Source organism: Egretta garzetta, unplaced genomic scaffold (genome assembly GCF_000687185.1).
Source record: "Egretta garzetta isolate BGI_Z169 unplaced genomic scaffold, ASM68718v1 scaffold136, whole genome shotgun sequence".
NCBI classification, from domain to species: Eukaryota; Metazoa; Chordata; class Aves; order Pelecaniformes; family Ardeidae; genus Egretta; species Egretta garzetta.
This window is the reverse complement of record NW_009260066.1, coordinates 5,984,381-6,007,121: the sequence shown is the minus strand read 5'-3', so window position 1 is coordinate 6,007,121 and position 22,741 is coordinate 5,984,381. Positions and strand designations below refer to the sequence as shown.

General features: G+C 37.4%; 1 protein-coding gene across 1 annotated transcript in view; it reads right to left on the bottom strand.

Annotated features, from left to right (window-relative positions):
• ADGRV1 (adhesion G protein-coupled receptor V1) overlaps window positions 1-22,741 on the bottom strand; it is a gene marked incomplete at its 3' end in the record, with an annotated part of 137,614 nt that overhangs the window by 87,030 nt on the left and 27,843 nt on the right. Inside the window, exons 11-21 of the mRNA XM_035896618.1 lie at window positions 21,790-22,013; window positions 13,888-13,920; window positions 12,080-12,206; window positions 11,806-11,991; window positions 10,696-10,876; window positions 9,950-10,113; window positions 9,156-9,279; window positions 8,521-8,787; window positions 5,938-6,064; window positions 3,667-3,884; window positions 1,775-2,518 (exon numbers count right to left, since the gene is read on the bottom strand). Coding sequence (XP_035752511.1) covers window positions 1,775-2,518; window positions 3,667-3,884; window positions 5,938-6,064; window positions 8,521-8,787; window positions 9,156-9,279; window positions 9,950-10,113; window positions 10,696-10,876; window positions 11,806-11,991; window positions 12,080-12,206; window positions 13,888-13,920; window positions 21,790-22,013 — 2,395 coding nt within the window. The remainder of the gene's footprint in view (window positions 1-1,774; window positions 2,519-3,666; window positions 3,885-5,937; window positions 6,065-8,520; window positions 8,788-9,155; window positions 9,280-9,949; window positions 10,114-10,695; window positions 10,877-11,805; window positions 11,992-12,079; window positions 12,207-13,887; window positions 13,921-21,789; window positions 22,014-22,741) is intronic.

Below are 22,741 nucleotides of genomic sequence, written 5' to 3'. Positions count from 1 at the left end.
ATTTGCAGAGCACAACTGCAACCCCTCTCAGATTGTGTTTGCTAAACAGACCCCATTTTGTCTCTCTCTGCTAGGACAGTGGATCCATTCTGATGATACGTTATCATCACTGCAGTAGCCCTTCTGGACGTGCATTCCCCTAATACACTGGGAGCATGGACTTCAGAAATGTACACCAAATTCCAAATGCTTTTTATAACTGCATTAATATTTCATTGTCTCCAAACAATTATCCTACTCAGCAAAGCATAGGATCACAGCTGCCTTTTTCACAAATATACTGAGCCGGTAGCTCATACCCATTCTTATTGTGCTAAAGCCCATAGATATCTCTCCTTTCCAGCTGCTTACTCTTTTTGGAAGAAACTGTATTCTTGAATGTACATATGACACTGAGTGTCAGTTCTAGAGACGAGCAACCACAGCTACTGATAACAGTTCCAGGGCAAAAGGCGGAGGAGGATGGTGGGAAAAACTGGGGTACTCTGCTCACCACTGTGTATTATCCAACATGAGATGGAGAGAGACGAAATCATTACCTTATACTGGTTGTATCTCCAGGCAGAGCATATGCCATCCCACTTATATAGGAAAATTATGACTCAGACATATCCTTCTAGCAACAAAAGCATTATTGCATTCCACACCTCTTTGTTTTAGAAACTGAGGGGAAAAAAATCCCTTCTCAGCTACAGTACTGCGAGTCTGATGGAAATTACTAATTGCAGAGGCACTACTTTGTCACAGAGGGAAAATTTACTTCTCAGACTTCAACCACTGGAAATTTACAGGCAGAAATAAAATACTACACTATACAATTAATGAAGTCTATTCACACTCTATGTTTGTGTGCATATATGCATGTAGTTGTATATGCATTTAACTTCACTATATCATTTAAATTCTCCTTCTTTGACTACAGAAAAGGAGACTACATTCAATAATTTGATAAACATTCACTGCCTATCCCCACCAAAGAAAGCATGTGAAACTACAGGTGAGAGGAAGAAAGGAAAAAGGGTGGAGATGATCTCCAAGAAAAAAAATGGATGTGGAAGAGTGGGAAATGGCAGAAGAAAGAGTAAATATAAATGTATTCCAACCACATAATACCTGACTTTATAAAGGAATTGTTCTGATACTTCCCTGGTCACTGCTCTGCTAGTTCAGAGTGAACGTCCATAACCTATGACTAAAATCACACCTGGGGCTATCCCGTTAGATAAACTGAAGTGCACATGCTAATGTTCCTTGGAAGACTATTAAACTTATAGGCATAATTTTAATACACCATATAAATACATACTTAAGTAAATCTATACCCTGAAAAATTTTATTGCTTACAAGATATTGGCTTAATTGTAATATAATGCACAAGTAGAAACAAAATCACTTGCATTTTGATTCAGAAACCAAGGAAAAAAGTGTTTTCAGCTACAGTGCTGTAAATCCCATATAAATAATTAATTGCAAACATGTATAACTGTAGGTGTACATGATAAGCATAATTATATAAAAATAATTATAAATTACTAATTTATTTTCAAATTATTGCAATCCAAACTCTGTCACAGTTCTGAATTTTTTTGAACTTGCCCAGCTCTAATTTCTATATGCTTTTTGAAAACCCTCAGAATTTTCTATCCATTCTTTACAATTAACTAATTGGATATAATAATTTCTGTATCTTGCATACACTTGTCAAGGAGTTAGACACTTCTATACATCGCAGAACTTTACATATATAGAAAAATAATGCAGGCTATTGGCTCACCATCAGCAATTGCTTCTCCTTTAAGGCTCTTCACTCCTCCTAGAACTGGAATTCCATCCATATAAAATTCAATTATACTTTCATCCAGAGTAATCAGGAGGTGAAGCCAAGTATTTTCATCCAGATATTTCAGGACTGCTGCTTTAGCCATATATGTCATATTGGATCCTACTGCTGTATAATGAAGCACTACAGAAACATGAGAATCATTTGTTTGGATTTTCACGCCATAATATAATGTCCCATTATCATCATCTTTTTCAATTACGTAACCATCAGTATGGACGTTAGGAATTAGCCATGCTGAAAATGTAAAATTGGTTACTGCAGTATTTCCATTGTATGGGTATTCCGGACCAATAATCCCAAATGCATTCTCTTTTCCGCTGAAATACAAAGCATCTGTTCCACTGTGATGGCGCCTCATGTGAGGCTGGGATTGTACTGAACTTGGAAATGATCCCAGCAACAAGAAGTCTACCATTGATGGTAGTCCAGCTTGGAATGTACTAGAGAGTATTTCCCAACCTAAGCGGACAACACCAAAGGTGCCTTGTTGTCTCCAGATGGTGAAGTCTGTAACATAGGAAAGATCATCTTCAGAAAGAACATCTTCCACTATCTCTCTGTCCTGGCTCTCTGGATCAATAACAAAGACTCCAAAAGGGTCATCATTGAATGGGATCATCACGGTTACAGCAAGGCTTGTTTCAGATAACTGACCGCCTGGACCAGGAGATCCACCTATATAATGGAAGTTAGAACAAAAATTAATGATCAGTTTCAAACAATACAGTCTGAAAAAAGTTACTAAGTACTTAAAGGGTTTTTTTATAAAATATGTTTCTTAAAAGGGTTAAATCTTTAAAGAGCCTCTGAACTCTTACAAAATGCTTTAATTTAAAAATAACATAGTTTAACTGCATTGGTTTTAAAACACTATAATGACACAATTTTCATAGAAAACAAAGCAGTTTTTGTTATTTTTCAACTGAAACACATACAGTCTTCCAGCTAAAACAAGATTAGCTCCAATCTTTCTGAATTAGCCAATAAGGTAAGTTACCTTTGATTCATTTGATAAACATGGGGCCAAATTCAGTTCTCACATTATTCCAAGATTGACACAAATATGGAATGGCAAAATTTGGCCCATTGCCTCTGAAACAGAAGCAGAGATACCCTGCAAAATCAGCAAACAGTTGTGTAGTAAAACTGCTGCCAAGTCCTGCCATTAGTCATCTACTTCTGCACAGTAAGAATTTGTGATAGGAGGATCGTGATGTGAATGTAGAGCCTGCATGTTCAACGTGTGCAGCAATCCACCTATTATAAGTAGGAGATTTTCTGTACATGTATATGGATTTCACTTACAGGAAAAGTCAACACACATTTTCAGTTGTATCGGGGCACAGGAGACCATAAATAGTGCTGAGGTGGAATGAGCCCAGATTTGGAACTCTGCTCAATACCAGACCAGTAGCAGTTGTAATTTAAGTCATATGAAGTGGTAACTGTAAGTATTTTACCTCCTCTAGAAAAAAGCAAACAAACGAACCAACCTCCATTATGGTAGACATGCATAGCCTTTAATAGCTTTATTATGTCTTCAACTACATGAAGATACATATCTCTGAAATCACCAAGAGGCATCCTTTTTAAAAGTCAGGCCACCAAAATATGTGCAACAGTAATTTGGGAACTGAGTAAGTGCATTCATATACCTAAATTAAGATTAAATTAAAAATTAAACCTAAAACCTTACCAGAAAAGTATAGGATATCAAGACATGATTCAAGGCAAAGCTCTTTCCAGGGCTGGTTCTTTTCGATTGATTAAACATAATTCTTTTCTACCAGATATGAAGGGAATGGTGATATGGAAGACAATACCTGAAGCATTCACCAACTTCAGAATGTAAAATTCATTGAATTCAGGAATTCTATCCAAAATAGCATGAAGTGTTATTGGCTTTGATCCTTCACCATCCATGAAGTACACAGTCCCGTAAGTTTCATAGAATTCTTCTCCTGGCCTCAGCGCAGAGTCATTATCAAACAGCTGCCAGGTCAATGAGACGTTGCCAAAGTGTCCTCTGTGTCTCAAAACCCTGTTCAGTGATAGAAACCTGTCTCAAAACCCTGTTCAGAAAGAGTGAACATCCTGGCAGGTATGCATCAGCACTCATTAGCAAGGGAAAATGTGATTTCCCTAATCTTACTTACTGTGAAAAATAATATGCAATGTTGTAAATAACCATGAACAATAAATACAACCATGAACAAGAATACAACAATCCTCTTTGAAGGCCCACAATTTCACAGTATAGTTCTACTCCCAGGTATACCATAGGAACCTTAGGAAAAAAGTACCCAATCCAGGTCCACGCAAAGTAGTGCTGTTAAGCTAAACATTGGTTTGTCCCACACTTCCATTAAGTAAACAATAAATATGAATGTATTACAGTTCAGCAAGTTAACATTAAAAAATTATACACCTGGCCACCCTTAGACAACAAAGACTACATTTAAGCACAAACATTTCTCCCTTTAACCATCAAGCCTCCTCGAGCTCTTTCTTACACTTGTATTAAATTTGGGTTATGTTCTATGTCCATCAGAAATCTGTGGTTATTTCACATTAAGAGTGTAGTAAATAAAACTGAGATTTTATCTTTTGTCTAGCTATCTGGTAACATGTCACCAATGGGCATTATAAATAAAAACTAAAGCATATAGTGTCTTTATTAATAAAGTGTGCTTCTGTTTGCATGGTAATAAAATGCCACACAGAGAGATTATCCCAGGCTGAAAAATTAGCTCAGCAAAACTAGTCTAGGCACAGCAACATACCTACGGTGTTTCTGCTTCCAAAGGTTTTTCTTTTTTTTGACATTAACCAGGGTGCTCTACCCCAGCTGTGTAGCACTGTTGCAGTAACTCCAGTTACTCCTTTTAAAGCCCAGTGCTGCCCTAGCTGTTCTCAGTGGTCAGGTTATACACTGCTCTGACCCCTTTGTTATGTACTACATAATAGCCAAACCAGCCAGGGTATGGAAGAGACATCTCCCTGGTAAACACAGGACTGAGCAAGGTCCTCAAAAATTGTGATCTTGATATCATATGTTTCCATAAAGCACCTGAATATAAACACGTTTAGTTCAAGTCATAGTACTTCACACCATCAAATCAAAAAATTTTATCCACAAATAAGATTGTAAAGAACCCAAAAAGAAACATAACAAAACCAAACACACAATATATTTAATATCCTCTTTTCTCAAGGATTTTCATTCTTTAGATGTGTAACATAAGCCATAGGCATCTGCTTCAAGGCCTTGAAACAAACAAATAAATAAAATTAAAAAGATATAAAAGATAACTGAAGAAATGTGAAAAGAGCCTCTTCCCTAGCTGTTCACAGTATCACATTTACTGTGGCGTAACTTGTCTTTATATCCTGTCTAGAGGTTTCTTAATGAAAAATTAATACTTTTGTCAAATTATAACCCCATCCTGACTTTATGGAACATAAAAAGGTAAGATGCCAATAAAATTAATTTCTTAACCCTCCCCATTCTTGAATACATCCCAGTGGCTGAAAGGAAAATGCTTTCAGAGGTCAGGCTAGGGAACAGTATTTTCAGTCTAGATGACAGCCACATTTGGACTTTGAATATAGACTTCCATATGTAATTAACAGATGGAAGAAAAAACAACTATCAGAATACGGTAATATAGGGTGGGGTTTAGGGGAAGGCTTCAAAGTAGGGGGCAAAAAGAAATGAGGAACCACATAGCTGTATGTAGCTCTATGTTGAGAAGATTTTTTACTTCTCCATTAGTCCAGGTTATATTCTGCTCAATCATCAAGATTCTTCTCTATCTAAAGTCTACTGAGAATAGAAGAAACAACAATGCTGTAGTCTTATCTACATTTTAACATGAATTTCTGTATACATTTTAATATGCAGTCTACTTGATAATGTAACAGTTGTCTTCAATATGTTTACAAATAATTTAATCAAAAATTTAGTAAAGCTACTTTCCTTTAATACATTTTTATCAATGCAAACATGTATGGGATTAGATCAAAGCACTATACATAAAGTACCACATATATAATTCCAAAAAATGAAAAAGTATTATTTAAAAGTTACTTACAAAAAATTGTTACTTTTGCCTTCTTCTACTGGCTTCTCTACAAGTTCCAAAGAGAAAATTCCATTAGGATCATCATTTGCTTCAATAATAACTGTAGCCACTCCAGACTTAAAGATAACAGTATCCCCTAAAAAGAGGGTGATTAATTTTACCAAAACTGGAATCAGAAATTGAAGTAACTCTAAAACTGTGTTTCCTTCTCATACCAACTGCTTTTATGCAAACAAAGAAATGAATGAGAAAACAATCAATGAAAACCAACATTCAAGATATTCAATAACAGGCAAATCAGAGTAAAAATATTTAAGTAGCATCCAACGCAGAGCACAAGACATAAGATTTGCAAAAAAAAATATATGTGACATGACCAGAGATGTGATTCTGAGAAGATGTCAACTCCAAAGAAAAAGATATGTATTCAGAGATCCCAACTCTTGTTTACACCTAGAAGAGCAATATTGCACCTAAACTAAATACAAGCTAAGAAAAATGTCTAAGAGTTTATTCACGCCCATATCACAGCGTACCTGAAAGGAAATATGCAAGATACCTGTGAAGTAGAGTGGAAGCTAGTAGGATTGTCGTGTGTATATTAGCATGGTAGGGACATTCTAACGCCCTTCCTATGTCCGCAGATGTACATTATGTTTCCACCTCCATCCCACTTTTCACCCTGTGTAAGAGTACTAAGGCTAGATTTTGTTCCAAAGTAAACAATGTGTTTACTGCTTTAAGTTCTTATACCTCTGTCTGTATTTCCTCCGAGGTACAACAGTCCAACATGATTTTCAAAAGGGATGGAACAATCAAGGTCGATAAATGTAACAGATCATAGAAAGAAAATAAATGCTTTGCTTTCGGGAATGCGTATAGAAATATTCTGTATTCTTAGTGATTCTAGAGAGGCTGCATGATGGTATGATTGTCCTTCTAGAGGCAAAGGGAGCCTGCAGCTACTCATTCTGGTAGGACTGATGTGCTGGGAGGAAAGCCATCATATGTTCCCGATAGAGTGGTAAGAGAAAATACCAGCAGATCCTGAAGAAAGTTAGTAAAGCAGAAAGAGAACACCGAAGAGCAAATTTAAGAAGGGAGAAGAATGTCTTTGCAGATCCTTTCCATAAGGCTGATGTTCTGTAGGAGACCTGGGAACCAGAGTGAATACCAGCTGGCCTCAGGAAACACATAAGCAACCTTATACTCAAATAATTGCTACAAATTCCCCTGTAATTCTCTGACTGCCTGCTACCAATGTCTAGGACAGATGCAGTTAAAGATCAATGAAATCTTGTGAGCAATTCATAGACCAGCCACAGGGTGTCCACTTTCCTGTGACCTGAAGCACTGAAGAATCTGACTGTGAATCAGATCATTACAGACTGTAACAAGGGCTGAGACACTTAGTATGCATGTCCAAATGAAGAAATCTAATTTTGTATTTCCTCATCTTCACTTGAATCCCTGGTAGGTATTTTACTTTGTGAACCTACCACACAATCTAATGTGAAGGTATAGTCTGATGGTTAATTGCGATAGTTTTCTTTTGCTTCATTACACTACAGCCCCTCAAGCCTGAGTCATCATTTTGAAACGGATTATTCAGTTCAGTTTTGGTTTGCATTGCAAAGCTATGCAGTGCATTCACAGCCCGTTGTTACCTCTCACCTGCAGAATAATAACACCTGAAGGACAGTAATTCATTAAAATTTGCTAACACAACTGTAGATGGTTCTCCCGCTACACCTTGAGTTTTGGCAGGGCTAGGGGTGGACATGGTCTATTATTAAGCAGGCAGAGCCGAGGAAAATTTACCTATTTCTTACATTTAACTTATATTTTCTTAATCAGTGTTACACAGCATTGGTGGTTGATTCCAGAAGATGTCTATTTCAAAAATAAGAATGTGCTGAATAATTTCATATAGTTTCCAGCTAAATGATAGCTTTTTAAAAAAAAAAAAAAAAGACAGTGTTAGTTCTAAGATAATAAGTCCCTTCTTTACTGGTGGTACATCAGGTGATTTGTAACATGCATTTTTCTCTAGATTAAGCCTTGTAAAACTATAATGTCAGACTGAAAAAAAATGTATGTGTACATTGCACTGCCACAGAAATAAAGCAGCAACTAATTTACACGGTTTTCTCTAAAATAAGGCAGTTCTGTTTGTTTTTACAAAAATCAGGGAGTTGTATAGCATACACTGGAGCATGTCAAAAAAATCTAAAAGAATCCCTCTTTCCATAAAACTATTGCAGTACTAACATTCTTTAGCCTTGTGTTTCTGTAGTCAAGTCAAAACCCCATCTAATTTGGAGCATTTACATTTGAAAAGAGACTTACACTCCAGTTGTTTTTGCAGGAAAGGTTTAATTTGTACCATTTGACTTTTGTTTCCAATTAAACAATTCAAGATTAAAATCCTAATGCACTGTGTGCAGGAGTTGTATAGAAAAGTGGCAGCAAACCTTATTCTTATAATATTTCGCATTTATATATTGGTTTATTATAAGACCAAGCTGGTGAAAAAATGCAGAAAAAAAAAAAAAGAGAGTTACTAAATATACATCAAATCATTACTTTTACCTGTAGAATTCAAGAGGAAGATATAAAATGTTTCATCAGTTTCAGGGATGTCATCATCATTTATATACACAGATAAGTTCTTCTCTCTTTCTCCAGCATCAAACAAAATGACACCAGTCTTCCCACTAGGAACAAAGTCTCCCTCTTCAGCTGTTGCCTCTCCATTAACGGTAATATACTGGACAGCAACAGCAGCATCAGCAGATCCGTTCCTTAGGACTGTAAAGTTTGCAGCACTTCCTTCTTTAACGCTCACCGTCAGAGGCTCTGAAAATACACACACAACAAATCTGAGTTCAAGCCTGAGCTTCTTGCATGTGGCCTATTTTCTTAATCCTCCCCAAGAGAACCTTTCTCCTCAGGGAAACAGAAAGTCTATGTGGTAAAGGCATGGACATACCTGGGGTTACAAGAGAGTGTTGTTGTACTTAACCACCTAACTGATCCCAGCATCAGCAAAGAGAATAATGAAATAACACAGGGGAAGGTTCTGATGGAAACAAATACAAATTCAACACAAAAAAGTATGAGCTCTCTATACTAACTCAGTTATAATTTTTCAATGATCTAGTCTGTCAATAAAACCTGTTTGGGGTAGTAAATGTATTCTTTGTTTAAAGACAATAATATCTAACCTGCAAAATAAATGGGATCATCATTCCTTGTAATTTGTAAAATTGCAGTGGTTATATTGCCCAGCCTGGCTCCACCAGTGGCATTAAACAAGCTGATGATGAACACTTCCATCTCTTCAGGTACCTGAAAGAGGAAGTATTACAAAATTAATTTCTTGCATGCAAAACAATGAAGAAATGAATAGCTGCGGGGGTTAACAAACCAGAGATTTCTGAGTGTTGTTCTTTATTCATTGATCTTTAAGTGTGTCAGGAGGGATGACAAATGACAGTTCATACAGTTATAGAGAAATCATCATCAGTCCAAAATCCCTGTGAATAAGTCCCCTCATCTTTACTGTTGTACATATGACCTAGAAGTTATCTTGCTGTTTCCTGCTTCCAACACATGTAATTCATTTTTACAGCTTTATTTATTTATTATTAATTATATTAATATTATTAATTATTCTCATTCTTTCTTATATTACTTCAAATATATCAGCATTACAAATAAAAATTAGGATTCTTGCTATTAAAACAAGGGTTTTATTCAAATGAACTTTTCTATAATTTAACCATATTGAACTATGCTCAGCTTCTAACTTTTTTTGTTTATAGGTATGCACAGCTTTTCAAATTCTTCTATGATTTGCTGAAGTAATCTCATTTTTATGCAAGTATTTTGATTTTTCCTACACATACTTATCAGGCTCTTAAAGAACAGACATTCCTTCCTTCTCCTTAAATTGTAATGTTTTAGCACTTCGTCTTTGTCCCATATACTCACACAAAAACACTGTAAAAATGTTTACCTCATCTGGCAGTGAGTAAATGGTGATATTTTTTGAAAACTCCAGATTATCAAAGAAAATAGTTCCTTGTTCTGGATAGACGTCATTGGTACATGCTGGGTCAACAACCCAAGACACACTAACATCGCCATAGTTTCCTTGGTTCCTTACAACTCTGTAAGCAGCTAAAAAATGCAAACATACACAGTCAGCGTGCATCTTCAGAACAACACAAGTCAAAAAGAAAAAGGTCACAAAGCTGAAACAAAGAAAAAGGAAAGGAAATAATAAGCAAATCCAATTCTCGCAAAACTAATAATATGTGAGACCACTACACAAAGGGACACACGAAGACAGAGCACTAAAGCAGTTCAATCTTGCTCAAATTTGGGGGGGTTTTGCCTGTCACCCATATGTCACCCATATGAAGATTTAGCTCTATTCTTCTTTCAGATAGCACCCTATTCTTCATGCTCCACAAACAGAGCTACTACTTCCAGGTTGCACTTTGCCCATACGCCAATACTCCGTCCCTCACGGGGAGGCATATTCTCTAGCCATTTTTTTATTGGATTGATGCCTCTGGCTTTCCAAGCCCATCCTTCTCCACTTCAGCCTCTACTGCTCATCTTGCTGGCACTGTACCACTCTGGAAACTCCTGAGTGGAGACTTGAGTCAGACTTTGTCCTAGAAAGGTGAAATGGGGAAAAGAAGCCTTGCAAGGGCCGACAGCAGATAAAGCAGTAACTCTAATAAAAAGAATTACCAGCGTAGATGAGTTCTCCTTTACTTTCCTTTATTGTTACTGATAGTTCATCGGGTAGAAACTGAATGACACCATGTGGATCGTCATTCTTCAGAATGGTTATATTGACCGTTGTGGCATTCCCCAGCTTGCCTGGCATTTCACTGTACCCACTGAGTACCACCGAATATATCTCATCCAGCTAGAAAAGGGAAACTCAGTCAGAATAAAAATAAAAATACATATTCAGTATTCACAGCCAAAACAAATGGGCAAACATCCACAGTCCCTAGCCAGGCAGAAAGAGATATAAATTTAAACAAAAGGAAATCATACACACCTTCTACATTGCCACCAGATCAAAGAAATAATTAGAGATTTCTATGTCTGATAGGATCATTTTCTTAAAAATCTAGCATTATTACAGGCAAGGACTTATTTTGTGTACTTAACTTAGAATCACATCAATTCACTAGTACAAATATATTTGTAAATGCTCCCTGAAAGGCACGTTTTCTTTTCTAGAAGATTTATTGACATTTCTGGCTTTGTAATAGGGAAGGCAGAGATTTTAAAGCCATTGACAGGACACTAATTTAGAAAGAACATAACAGCTTGCTTTATTAATTTAATGGAACTTTGTCCTTCATATATTTCTTGAAAAAAGCTCATGGGTAATGCTTCAAGGAACTTTAAAGCAAGTATCACATCTATCTATCTATAAGGCCAATATTGGTGTAGACTGGGGAGCAGTGAGTGAAACTAACAGATGATTACTAGGAAAAAAAACCAAAACAAAACCAAAATGGAAATGGCTCTTCACACAGTTCAATTAAACAACTGCACTCCACACTACAGGATGTCATGGGTGGTAAAAACTTACATGGATTCAAAGCGTAACTCTTTCAATTCACAGAAATTGAACTGAACTCAATTCAAGTCCTCCACTGAGGACTTTTAAACCCAAACACACCTTCTATTTATCCAGGCATCCCTGGTCTGGAGGCTGGGAAAACATTCTGGAAAAAATCCCCTTGTTCTGCTCCTATATATTTGCCTATATTTTCATAAGTGGCAAACTAATATGCCTGTGAACACAATTTTATGAGAGAAAAATATATTAATTTTTACCTCTGGAATCCCATCCATCCTTGTCAGAAGAGTAATTATGATCTCTCTTTCACCAGGCTTAAACTCCAGAATTCCTGTGCTTCCATAAAACTCGTTATTGTCTCTTGGTTCTACAGTGTAGCGTAGGAACTGCCTGACGAGACTTCCTCTACTGCGGACGATCTGCAGTTCAACAGATTCCCCTTCCTGTAAAAAAGAAAATCCATTTTTTTTCTAGCACTCTGCTTTAACTAAGTTGTCCATAATGATTAAGATAAATGACTCAGATAGCTACCTTGATACTGTAGGGACCTCTGGAAGAGGGAGAAAATTCGAACACTCCTCCAGGATCATCATTTTCCAAAATGATAATTTCACAAGTAGTAAACCCATATTTCAGTATTTGATTTTCCACACTGACCCTGAGAAAGGAAGGCAAGAGGGTTTTCTGAGTGACAATTCTGTTTGGCAAGTATATCCACACCTATGCGAAGGACATCAGAATACTGATTAATTGTATAAATAAATTATGAAAACAAAAAATTACCTGGAAATAAAAAATAAATTAAGAAAGACACACCAGTATGTTTTATACATTTGTAAAAAAACCCTTTGCTTCTGAAGTAACTTTGTTTTCCAATTAGTTTTTATAGTTGGTGATTCTGGGCTTTTTTAGGCACACATGCACACAACACACAGGGAAAGAAACAGAATTGTGCAGTAAGAAGTTACAGATACATTTGGTATTACTTTGTATTTGGATCAGAACATAAAGCATAATCCAAAATCATTTAAACAAACAGAAATTACATTGACAACTACATAGTCTTACCCTCCTCTGCAAAATGAACTATTGCTGCAAATAGCAGAGGACTTGCCTCTCAATATTGTGGATTTCATCTTCATTTGTGCATTAACCTGCCTTGTGTAAGATGTGGACACTACTTGCAGGACCCCCGTTTGGCTCTAGTAAGTGTTGGACTTACTCTCAGTAGCTCAGACCCATTCCCTTTCTCCTCCCTTACTCACAAACCTGCTGCCTAAAAGCATGTGGTGAATGATGCAGGCATGGTCAAATTGTGCTCCTCTTGGCAGAGGAATTCTCTCCCTGGGCTGCTGCTGCACCATCTCGGTCTTACTCATGGACATGAATGGGCCATATCTGGCAAGAGAAGGAAACCTTGCACATTTCTTGCATTCATTTCCTCCGGTGTGGTAATTTTCAATGACATTGTTTTAAGTTCATTACATTAATAATGCCAGAAAACATACTACTGAATGATGCATCAAGAGTGCACCTTCAGACTAACAGTTTGGATATGGCTTATTATTATGTGCATCTTCTGTGTTTCCTGGAAGAAAATTTCAATGAAATCTCGGTTCAACATATTGCAAATATTTTTATGGTTTCACTGTACTACAACCCAGACTTCATCAAACACTATTTCATATAGAAAAAAATGTGATCTATTATATCCAGTAGTTGAAATCAGTTCCAGAACTGTTTCCATAAACACTCCATAAATAACTGGAACCGCTAAAAAAAAAAAAAAAAAAAAAAAAAAAGCAGCAATGTATTTTGTAGCAAAGTCTACAGGCAGGATACAAGATGCAAAACAGAAAATATCTATTTAATAAGGTAACATGTCATGTTTATGGCACATTAAAGAAATATGTCAGCAGACATGATGATTTGTGTTATCATAAACTAAAACTAGGTTATTCAAAACCAAGATAACCGCCCATCTTTGACCACAGAGAACTTCTCTGTAATTCTAGCCAGTTCAGTCATTTGGTTGGAGCAAATAGTATTTGTGGCAATTTAAAACAACTAATCCATTATTGCATCAAATGCTCAGATATCACTGAGCCAGGCATTCATAACTCTCATCATTCCCAGACCCTAAATAAAGAAACACTTTAAAGCCAGAACCTCATGCCATCAAATTAAACACCAAAGGGCAAGCATGCATTATCTGAAGACATGCAACGATCTGATTCCTGAGAGGAAAAGAAATGATAAAAACAGATTCTGACCAAACCAACCACTTGTAAAACAAGGCATTGATTCACTGAAGACAAACCACAGTTCACTGCACTTACCCAAAGTATACGACAAACCTTTCTGTCTCTACCCTGTCAACACAGAAAGAAAGAAAGGGGATGGGGGAAGGAATGAAAGTGCCACTTGCTAGAATTCCAATAGTACTAATCTTAGAAAATAATAATAATAATTAAAAATAAAAACACAAAACCCACAAAGCTTCATTTTTTCCTTCCAAAAGCTTAAAATGTTCATTTTATGGGCACCCTACTTGCTTGGCATTTTCCTGTTGACAAATGTTAGCAAGTGGGCAGCTCCCACTTCGGAGAAATGACTCCATGACCAATCCAGCACGTCAAGACCCATTCATGCTAAACCCTACCAAGCCCTCCTCCAAAAGCTCAATTACTGCCAACCTCTGTGCCTGCTCATAACTGCACCTACAGCCCATATTTATAAATAACCCTTCAATTAAGAAAAAAAAAATCTACGTGCTTCCATGATATGTTATTTCATCAATCTGCCAAAGTAATAAAAACAGATAAGCACAGTGGGAGTTGTAAGGGGTATATATAAAAAAATATTTTGGCACAGAATCACATCAAACTTCATTTATGACAATTTTGCAATTAATCAGATTACTAAAGTAAAAGAATAAGTATAAAAATGCAGCAAACAAAAATACAAAACTAAGAAAAGAAGAGAGTATTTGCTAATCTCTTAATTGGTTCAGTTTTGGCCAAGCACTTACAACAAAGCTACCACATCAAGTCAGATGAAAGGGCAGTATTATTCTGCAATGGCAAGCAAGCATTTTGGCTTTTTTTTTTTAATCTAAAATAAGTATAAATTAAATATCAAACCTGTATCTTCTATCAAAACACCATAGATGGATTACGACAGAATTTATAAAGTGAAATTCTGACTTCACTAATCTCAAAGAAACCCTTGGATTTGTAATTGAATAAAGATAAAAGTTTACTCAAAATTCTGAGAAAATACAGCAGATACACTTGCAGATACATTATTTCAAATAGGAGATACGAGTTAATAGAAATTTGCCATTGATTTCCAATGAGGCTAGATTTTAAATACTATACATTGAGACATTCTCCCTTCCTTCAGAAACATATGCAAAAGGGTTCCAAAACCATTAAGAATTAATACAATGAAAAGATCAAGAAGAAAATTCCAGAGTTGGTAATGCTAAAATTTAATTATCTCACTAAGCTGTTGGTAATACAATTTACCGCAGAGAATACAAACGAACCATTATGTCAAGTGAGTTTTTGATGTGTATATACAAGCTTAAGTAGTTAAGACGTAATAATTCATCATAAAGTGAAAGGTCATGCCAGAAATAAAATCTCTTTCATCTTCATGGAGTTAACACTGCATGAAGCCAAACACAGCTCAGACAAAAATGCCTGTTAAGATCGAACGGAGGAGTAGTGCTAGAATCTAACATTGCGTTGTAGTGCCCAATGGCAGCACTACAGGGATCTGAGGAGGGCAGCAGACATGAAGCGGCCACAAGGTACCATGAGACGTGCACCTTGAGCATCTCCAGGTGTTCTTTGAAAGGACTGAGAAGCCTGGTGGTACTTCATTACTTTAAAACAGACGGGCTCTGGGCAACTTGATCTGGTTAAAGGTGTCCCTGCTCACTGCAGAGGGGTTGGACTAGATGACCTCTAAAAGTCCCTTCCAGTGAGTTTTTGATGTGTATATACAAGCTTAAGTAGTTAAGACGTAATAATTCATCATAAAGTGAAAGGTCATGCCAGAAATAAAATCTCTTTCATCTTCATGGAGTTAACACTGCATGAAGCCAAACACAGCTCAGACAAAAATGCCTGTTAAGATCGAACGGAGGAGTAGTGCTAGAATCTAACATTGCGTTGTAGTGCCCAATGGCAGCACTACAGGAATCTGAGGAGGGCAGCAGACATGAAGCGGCCACAAGGTACCATGAGACGTGCACCTTGTGCATCTCCAGGTGTTCTTTGAAAGGACTGAGAAGCCTGGTGGTACTTCATTACTTTAAAACAGACGGGCTCTGGGCAACTTGATCTGGTTAAAGGTGTCCCTGCTCACTGCAGAGGGGTTGGACTAGATGACCTCTAAAAGTCCCTTCCAACCCAAAACATTCTATGATTCTATGAAAACACTCATGGTATAAGTCAGATTGGAATCTAGAGAACTTGCAGGTCAGAAAGCAACTACCCAGATTCAGGCCATCCACTGCTTAAAGGAATCCTTTGTTTGGGAGGTTTCTCCATCCAAGTCCCATTTTCAACACTAGGATCAATTTATTGATTGATTGATTGATTGACCTGACCATGTTTTATCTGCATGACTGGCCAGATTGCTGTCACTGCTCTGACAGTAAATGTTGGTTACTGTTCAAGCACGGCATAAAATAGCCTATGAAAAATGGAATAGAAACACCTAGGCTTAGGCTTTCAACTCTGAGCTGCTGTTACATGAGCAACCAATGGTGTACACAATGGGATTCTTCATGTCTCCACTCCAAGGTACACATGTAGAAATTCTCATAACATCCCTGGACCAGGACCCCCTGGGTGACTTCCTGGCTCCACCTTGGATTTATCTCCATACTTTGTCTTGCCTGGCACTCACTCGGCTGTGCCTGACCCCAGTGACCATCATCCAGCCTCAACCTGATGTGTGTTCCTGGCTTGACCTGCCCCACCACCATGACCCTGCCTGATGCCCTGGATTCCAGGTTGCTCTGCTCCATCCCACCTTGCCGAGGGCAATGCGATGGGCCCCTGCCCAACCAGCCATGTTACCAGGTTGGAATCCTGGCTCTATGCCACCACACAGCCCCCAGGCCACCAGCCATCACCTCTTGCCACATGCCCTGACAACATCCAGGAACAATACACTGTTCACGTACCGTCCTTTCATTGCAGAGTAAAGTTGTCCATACTGCCATGGAGTGCACAGGATCAGTTTAGTCCTGTTCCACTCTTTGTGGTATGTGAAACCATCCCTTCAGGCACTCCTATAAGAGCAGTGTGGAAACGGAACAAAATAGCGATTTCAAACTTGTAAAACTCATGGGTTGGCCAGGCAAGGGCATTCAGAAGCAATGGTAAAAGTTAAAACAGTTCCTCGTACAAAGTTGTTTAGCCATACCAAGGAGCTCTAGCTGTGAGAGACAGCACTCGCCAGGAGTAAGGAGACCCCTCCCACTGGGAAAGCCACTCGCCTGCCTTTCTCCTCACCTTAACTCTCTGTGGACATGAAGTTTCATTTTATCACAGAGGATAAGCCCTGGCAATGTTTATGATGCTAACGTAATGCAATCTCAAACTGCATGAGAGTGTTTTCTGTGATGAAACAGCTGTAAAAAAAACCACTTTCCATCTGACAAATCTCATGTGAAATGACTCGTCATTAGTGAAATTCTTTCTTTAAAAAATTATGATTTAGCAAGAACTACAGATTAGCTAGGACAACTAAGAGAAGCTTCAAGAATGTTTCTTGCACTTTCTTAAACACACAGTAGTACAGACTATCAGCAAGAAGATTTTTGACTGAGTTTAAAGAAATATGGGAATTTCAGTGTTATTATGAACTAAATACCACTGAAAATGAAATAATAATTATTAATAGATGCAACATGGCTGAATTTGATAGCTTTGGACCAAGAATTGGAATTCTGCAGAAAGTGAATGTTTTAAAAGACAGCTAAGAAACTGAATTGCAATTGTGAATGTGTACTGCTGTTACTATTAAAAACACACTTCTCTAAAAAGCTTCCTTTTCTATCAGGGTATCTCAGAAAAGGTGCATTCCAATTGCCTGTGGAATGTTACTCAATTTGCTTTCTAGATTTGCAGTCAGTGTTCAACCCTTCTTCAATTTTTTCAGGATTATTTACTGCTTTAATTAGTGGCAGGACCTAGCTTTAAAGAACAGTATTAAAGTAGGATTTGGCACATTATAAATTCCACAGTGCTTCTCATCAGAGGCAACACCTTTGCTCTAGGTTTAATCCACAGATTATTTGATTTTGGAGGCTATTTTAATTTTTGTTACTCATAGCAGGAGATATATGGTATTATTATTTTGAAAGGTAATAAAAGCTAGCAGTAGGTGTCCAGTAGCACTCCTTTCAACATTCTACTACTATTTTTAAATAACATTTTCCCCATCAAAATGAAGTCTGACCAAGCCCTTGAAGAAAAAGCCAATGATTTACACTGAAAGACATAATTTCTATAGCATCGCACGTATTACTTAATAGAATAATTACTTAAGTAAGACAGATACGGTTTTGCAATGGACACTAGGCACAGGACATAAAGGCCCTTTCCAACACAAAACATTCTATGATTCTATTATGTAATTCTATGAAATCCCAGCTCCAGTATTTTATAGCAGGAATATATATGATATATATCCAGTATATTATAATATCCAGTATGTTAGTGTTTCTGTGCATGCCAGTGAAGACAGCAACCCACAACATATAAATATCACCTGAGCCCTGAATTAAGGACCACATACAGTCTGGAGTGCTTTAAATGGGCCTTCTATCATTTGCTAACTTTTTAACGTGAAGTAATCTCTTAAACACAAAAATGTTAAAAAACTATCAGACAATTCATAATGAAATAGTCAAACCTATGTTTTGCATTTGCAATTTCTTTAAAATGTGTTTTTGAAATTTATTCAAGACAGAATTTCAGCCTGGGGAAATTTGCATCACATCACAGAAATGACTAGAACTATAAAAATTCCCAGATTACATTGCTGCAGTTTTGCTTTGTTACATATAGTAACTGAGATTTAGGTCATAGCATACATACATGAATATGTTCTGGCATCCTAAATTATATAAGTCACGACTCAAAAAACCTTTGAGCGTAAGGACTGTTTAAACAGTCATCTGATCAAAGATTATCACTTTCACAAATTAGGATCTATTTATCAGTATATTGCTGTTCGCAGATCTCAAAGCCCGCAAGTTCTTATTCTCATCGCCACTCATTTAAGATACAACCCGTGTGCCCTGGAGGTCCTGGACCTCCACTTGTGCCAGTTGCCAAATCGATAGCTGTGTATCTGCACCTTACTGAGGGAATGACCACTGCCAGTAGGAGCATATGTTGTGCAGAAGGAAAAAAACAGCAATTAAATTTTTAAAAAACTGATTTCTGTTTGTGCTTACCAGGTAAACTGAACAGCCCTAGTATGTATATATGCTTTCACAAAGCATACACACCTACACTCATCAAGAAGACCAAGGTCTTTCCTTTCTCATGCAAATTTCACTACAGACATCTGGCTTTATTTATGTTTGGCCTCAATTCAGGCCTATTCAGATATGGGCAGGCATTCAACCTGAAGCTGTTCCTAAAAAAAGAAAATATGAAGAAGCTTCAGCTGGTAGAGGATTGTCTTCCTTCTTTATTACTCATCTGCCTTCTTTGGAAGCATATTCTTTGATATACGTTGGCTTCCATTCTGTGGATGTAATTCAGAGTCATTTTAACATGGTTTAGTGGTGGGATGGCAGGGTTAGGTTAAAGGTTGGACTCGATGATCTCAAAGGTCTTTTCCAACCAAAGTGATTCTATGATTCTATGATTCTAAATATCTATGGCCCACAGACAGGGGCATTGAACAAGAAAAGAAAATACTCTTTTTAATGGCTTGGAAAGTTTCTTTTATAGTTATGGATGCAATTAAAGGTCGTTTAAAATGTAAACTGACTAAACAACACCACTGAGTTGTAAATAATACATCCTTGTTAGAACTAATTATTTTTATTATTTCATCCATGCTATCACTGATCGCAATAAATAGAATGCTTATGAACGTATTTCTATGTCTATAGTTTCATTGAAGTTCCTACATGCTCTATTTTCCTACTGACTTATGCTACAATTTATAGAACAGTACAAGCACATCCACAGCACAGTGCATCTTTGTTTTCATGCTAATTCACTACTGCTGCGAGGTGCTGGCTGCCAGCCATGGAAACTGAAATCTTCTGTTTGCCCAGAAAACACAAACTATGCAGAAAGCAATACCACAAGCTTACACACATAACCCTGCCAGTATCCTTCAACCCTGGTTTGAAGAGTCATCTCCAGTACTGAATGGATGATCTCTGCAGTCATTCCATTCTTGGCTTCTGCTAATGATAACGTTGCCAGATCTCACTCATGGCCTTGAGGGACACTATCCAGGTCTAGAGAAAAGTTCAGGTTTCATCTCCTCCTCACTTACTACTTTTTCCAGCCCAGACCAACTGTTCCTTACTTTCCTCTCTGACTTTGCTGTTTTGGGAAAGCTGCTTACTGCTGGCCTATGTTTTACCAGCCACCTCATGACCAGCGGAACCTGCCGCTCCCACCATACACAGTAAAAGCAGAAGAGTGGTTACGTTTGTTCAGCTGCCAGTCCAATCCTCATTGCAGCCATTGTTTCCAGTCACAGCCTAGGGTTACTACTCAGGATAAATTGCAGAAACATACATCTGCAGAGCTGTCAGAACTTAAAAAGTTAACCTTTTATGTTGTCCACTTGCTCTATCTACTTACTTGTTTCCCACCCTTCCACTCCCGGTTTTTCGCCACCTCACACAACTTCTTCACAACTTCCATCATCATTTCTAATCTTAGTTTCCCCCTTTGTGCCAAAGACTCTAGTGAATTCCTTGAGATGAACCAGGAACACAGAGAACTGCTTGCAATAGTCTCCATTTGTTTTTGTCTTGAACAGGATTGTCTTTTCAACATAGTGAGTAGCCAAGGTAGAATGAAATAACTTACTCTGCAGTGGATGCATCCATCAGCCAGCTTTTACAGAAGCAGGCCAATCCTGCAATGGAACACCTTTCCTGTGTGATTGAACTATGTTCAAAAAACAGCTTTCTGAAACAGGATCAGCAATACCTTGAGGAGCTGGTTGGTAGTTTGCTAGCATGTAATCACTATGCGTATCCGCTGTCGAAGCTCCCAAGAGCTAGTCTGCAATTCCTATATAGGACAAAAATACCTCTGTACAAGGTAAGGATCGTGTAAGTAGTAGATGTCCTATGCGGACGCTGCTGCTGGCAGACCTCTATTAGTGTGTTTCCAGAAAAAGTGGGAAAATGTAGCTTGGACTAATAGGAGGTAGTAGAAGAAGTGGTGGTATTTCTAAACTGTATATACAATTGAGTTGTTGGAAGCAGGACAGAAGACATAGCCAAGATTATCCTCTCAGTAAATCAGAGAGGGAATACACTCCTGGATGTGGAACTAATTTAAGTATTCTGAGTAGTGCTCAAATGCCAATAACAGCATCTCCTGAGGTCCCTTACAGCCTTAATTATCCTATAATTCTGACCTCGTGCAGAAGGGAGACTACAACACTGTGCTTCAGAAACACCATTGCTCTCTTTGTAGCCAAAGGGTCACACTGGGCTATTTTGGAATCCAGGAGTTGTGATGGAAGTATCTAAATATCAAGAGCAAGCAATACTGAACGAGCAGACCAAACAAATAAAAAACTGATCTAATTTGGCAATCACACCCTAGCTATAAACCTTTTTCTGACAGAAACACCGTTATGTATTGCTTTCTATCCTTCATTATCATTTTCCTGATTAAATCACTAAATATATCTTTTCTGAAAAGATTCGTTATAATCAAAAGCTATGACTAAAGATCAAAGTTGAAAGAACTTTCTAAATAGCATACATTATTTTCATAAAAATGTAAAGAAAATTAGGTCATTAGATAATAAATACAACACACTTCCTTACATTGATCTCCAGTCAAAGAAGAATCCATATGCACTCTGAATCAAGGGCCTAATATTCCTTCAGGCACTTATCAACACAATACAGGCAATACATTCTAATTAATAATTGTTTTATATAAACTGAGTATGACAGCTGATGATACATATGAATGGGGATTAGGGTACAATACCTGTCCAACGTTAGCAACACAGTTTCATTCATTTCAGGTACATCATCAGCTTTAATAGTAATGTTGATTGTAGTATCGCTTTGTCCAGATAAGAAAACAACAGAGCCATTAAAAGGACTTATATCGTCGTGTGTAACTGCCTTTTGATTGACACCAGAGGGTTTCAAACTCCAAAACACAGTTGCTTGACCATCAGTCCCATCTCGATGCAATGCAATGGAAACCTATGAAAGACATCGATCTGTTGTGACTTGTAAAACCAGATGCAAAACCAATTACCCCCTTGCAAATTACAAATGAATAGGAGCCTCAAAATGTTCAGCTTGGTTTTATTACTCATATCTATGTATATGATGAGAAATCAAAGATGGTGTATCAATGAGAACATATACTGAACCCTACCCTTCTAACCATTTATCAGTTACATACTTAGATAGATTATTTATATCACAAATCACTAAGCAACCATAAACACAACAAGCCTTGTATGACTGATCTAATCAGGGCCTGCCTCTTCAAGACACAACCTAGATTTTAAATGTAACTACCATAATTTTGGCAGTTTGGGTTATTACAGTTCAGTGCAACCTGTACTCTGCTTAAGGTAATTAGCAGTTTTAATCTGAGAATGAGTTATTTGATTCAGGATTCGTGGGAAGATTTCAGTGAAGACCGCCAGGGAAAAAAGTGAAAATGTATGACAAAAATATTTTTAAAAAAGTTTCTCCAGCTGGAACTAAGGCACTCATATGGACGGCAATGCTTTTGAAAATGCTTCTTTCGGTTCTCAGAAACCTAAAAAGCACAATTGTTGGAAAACATGCCCAGTGATGCAAAAAATATGTTCACATATAAGTCAGTCAACTGTAAGATACACAGACATTTCCATGAAATCTAGGACCGGAACCAGTCCTACTTTACATTACTGACTGTGCAGTTGGCAAGAGAGATT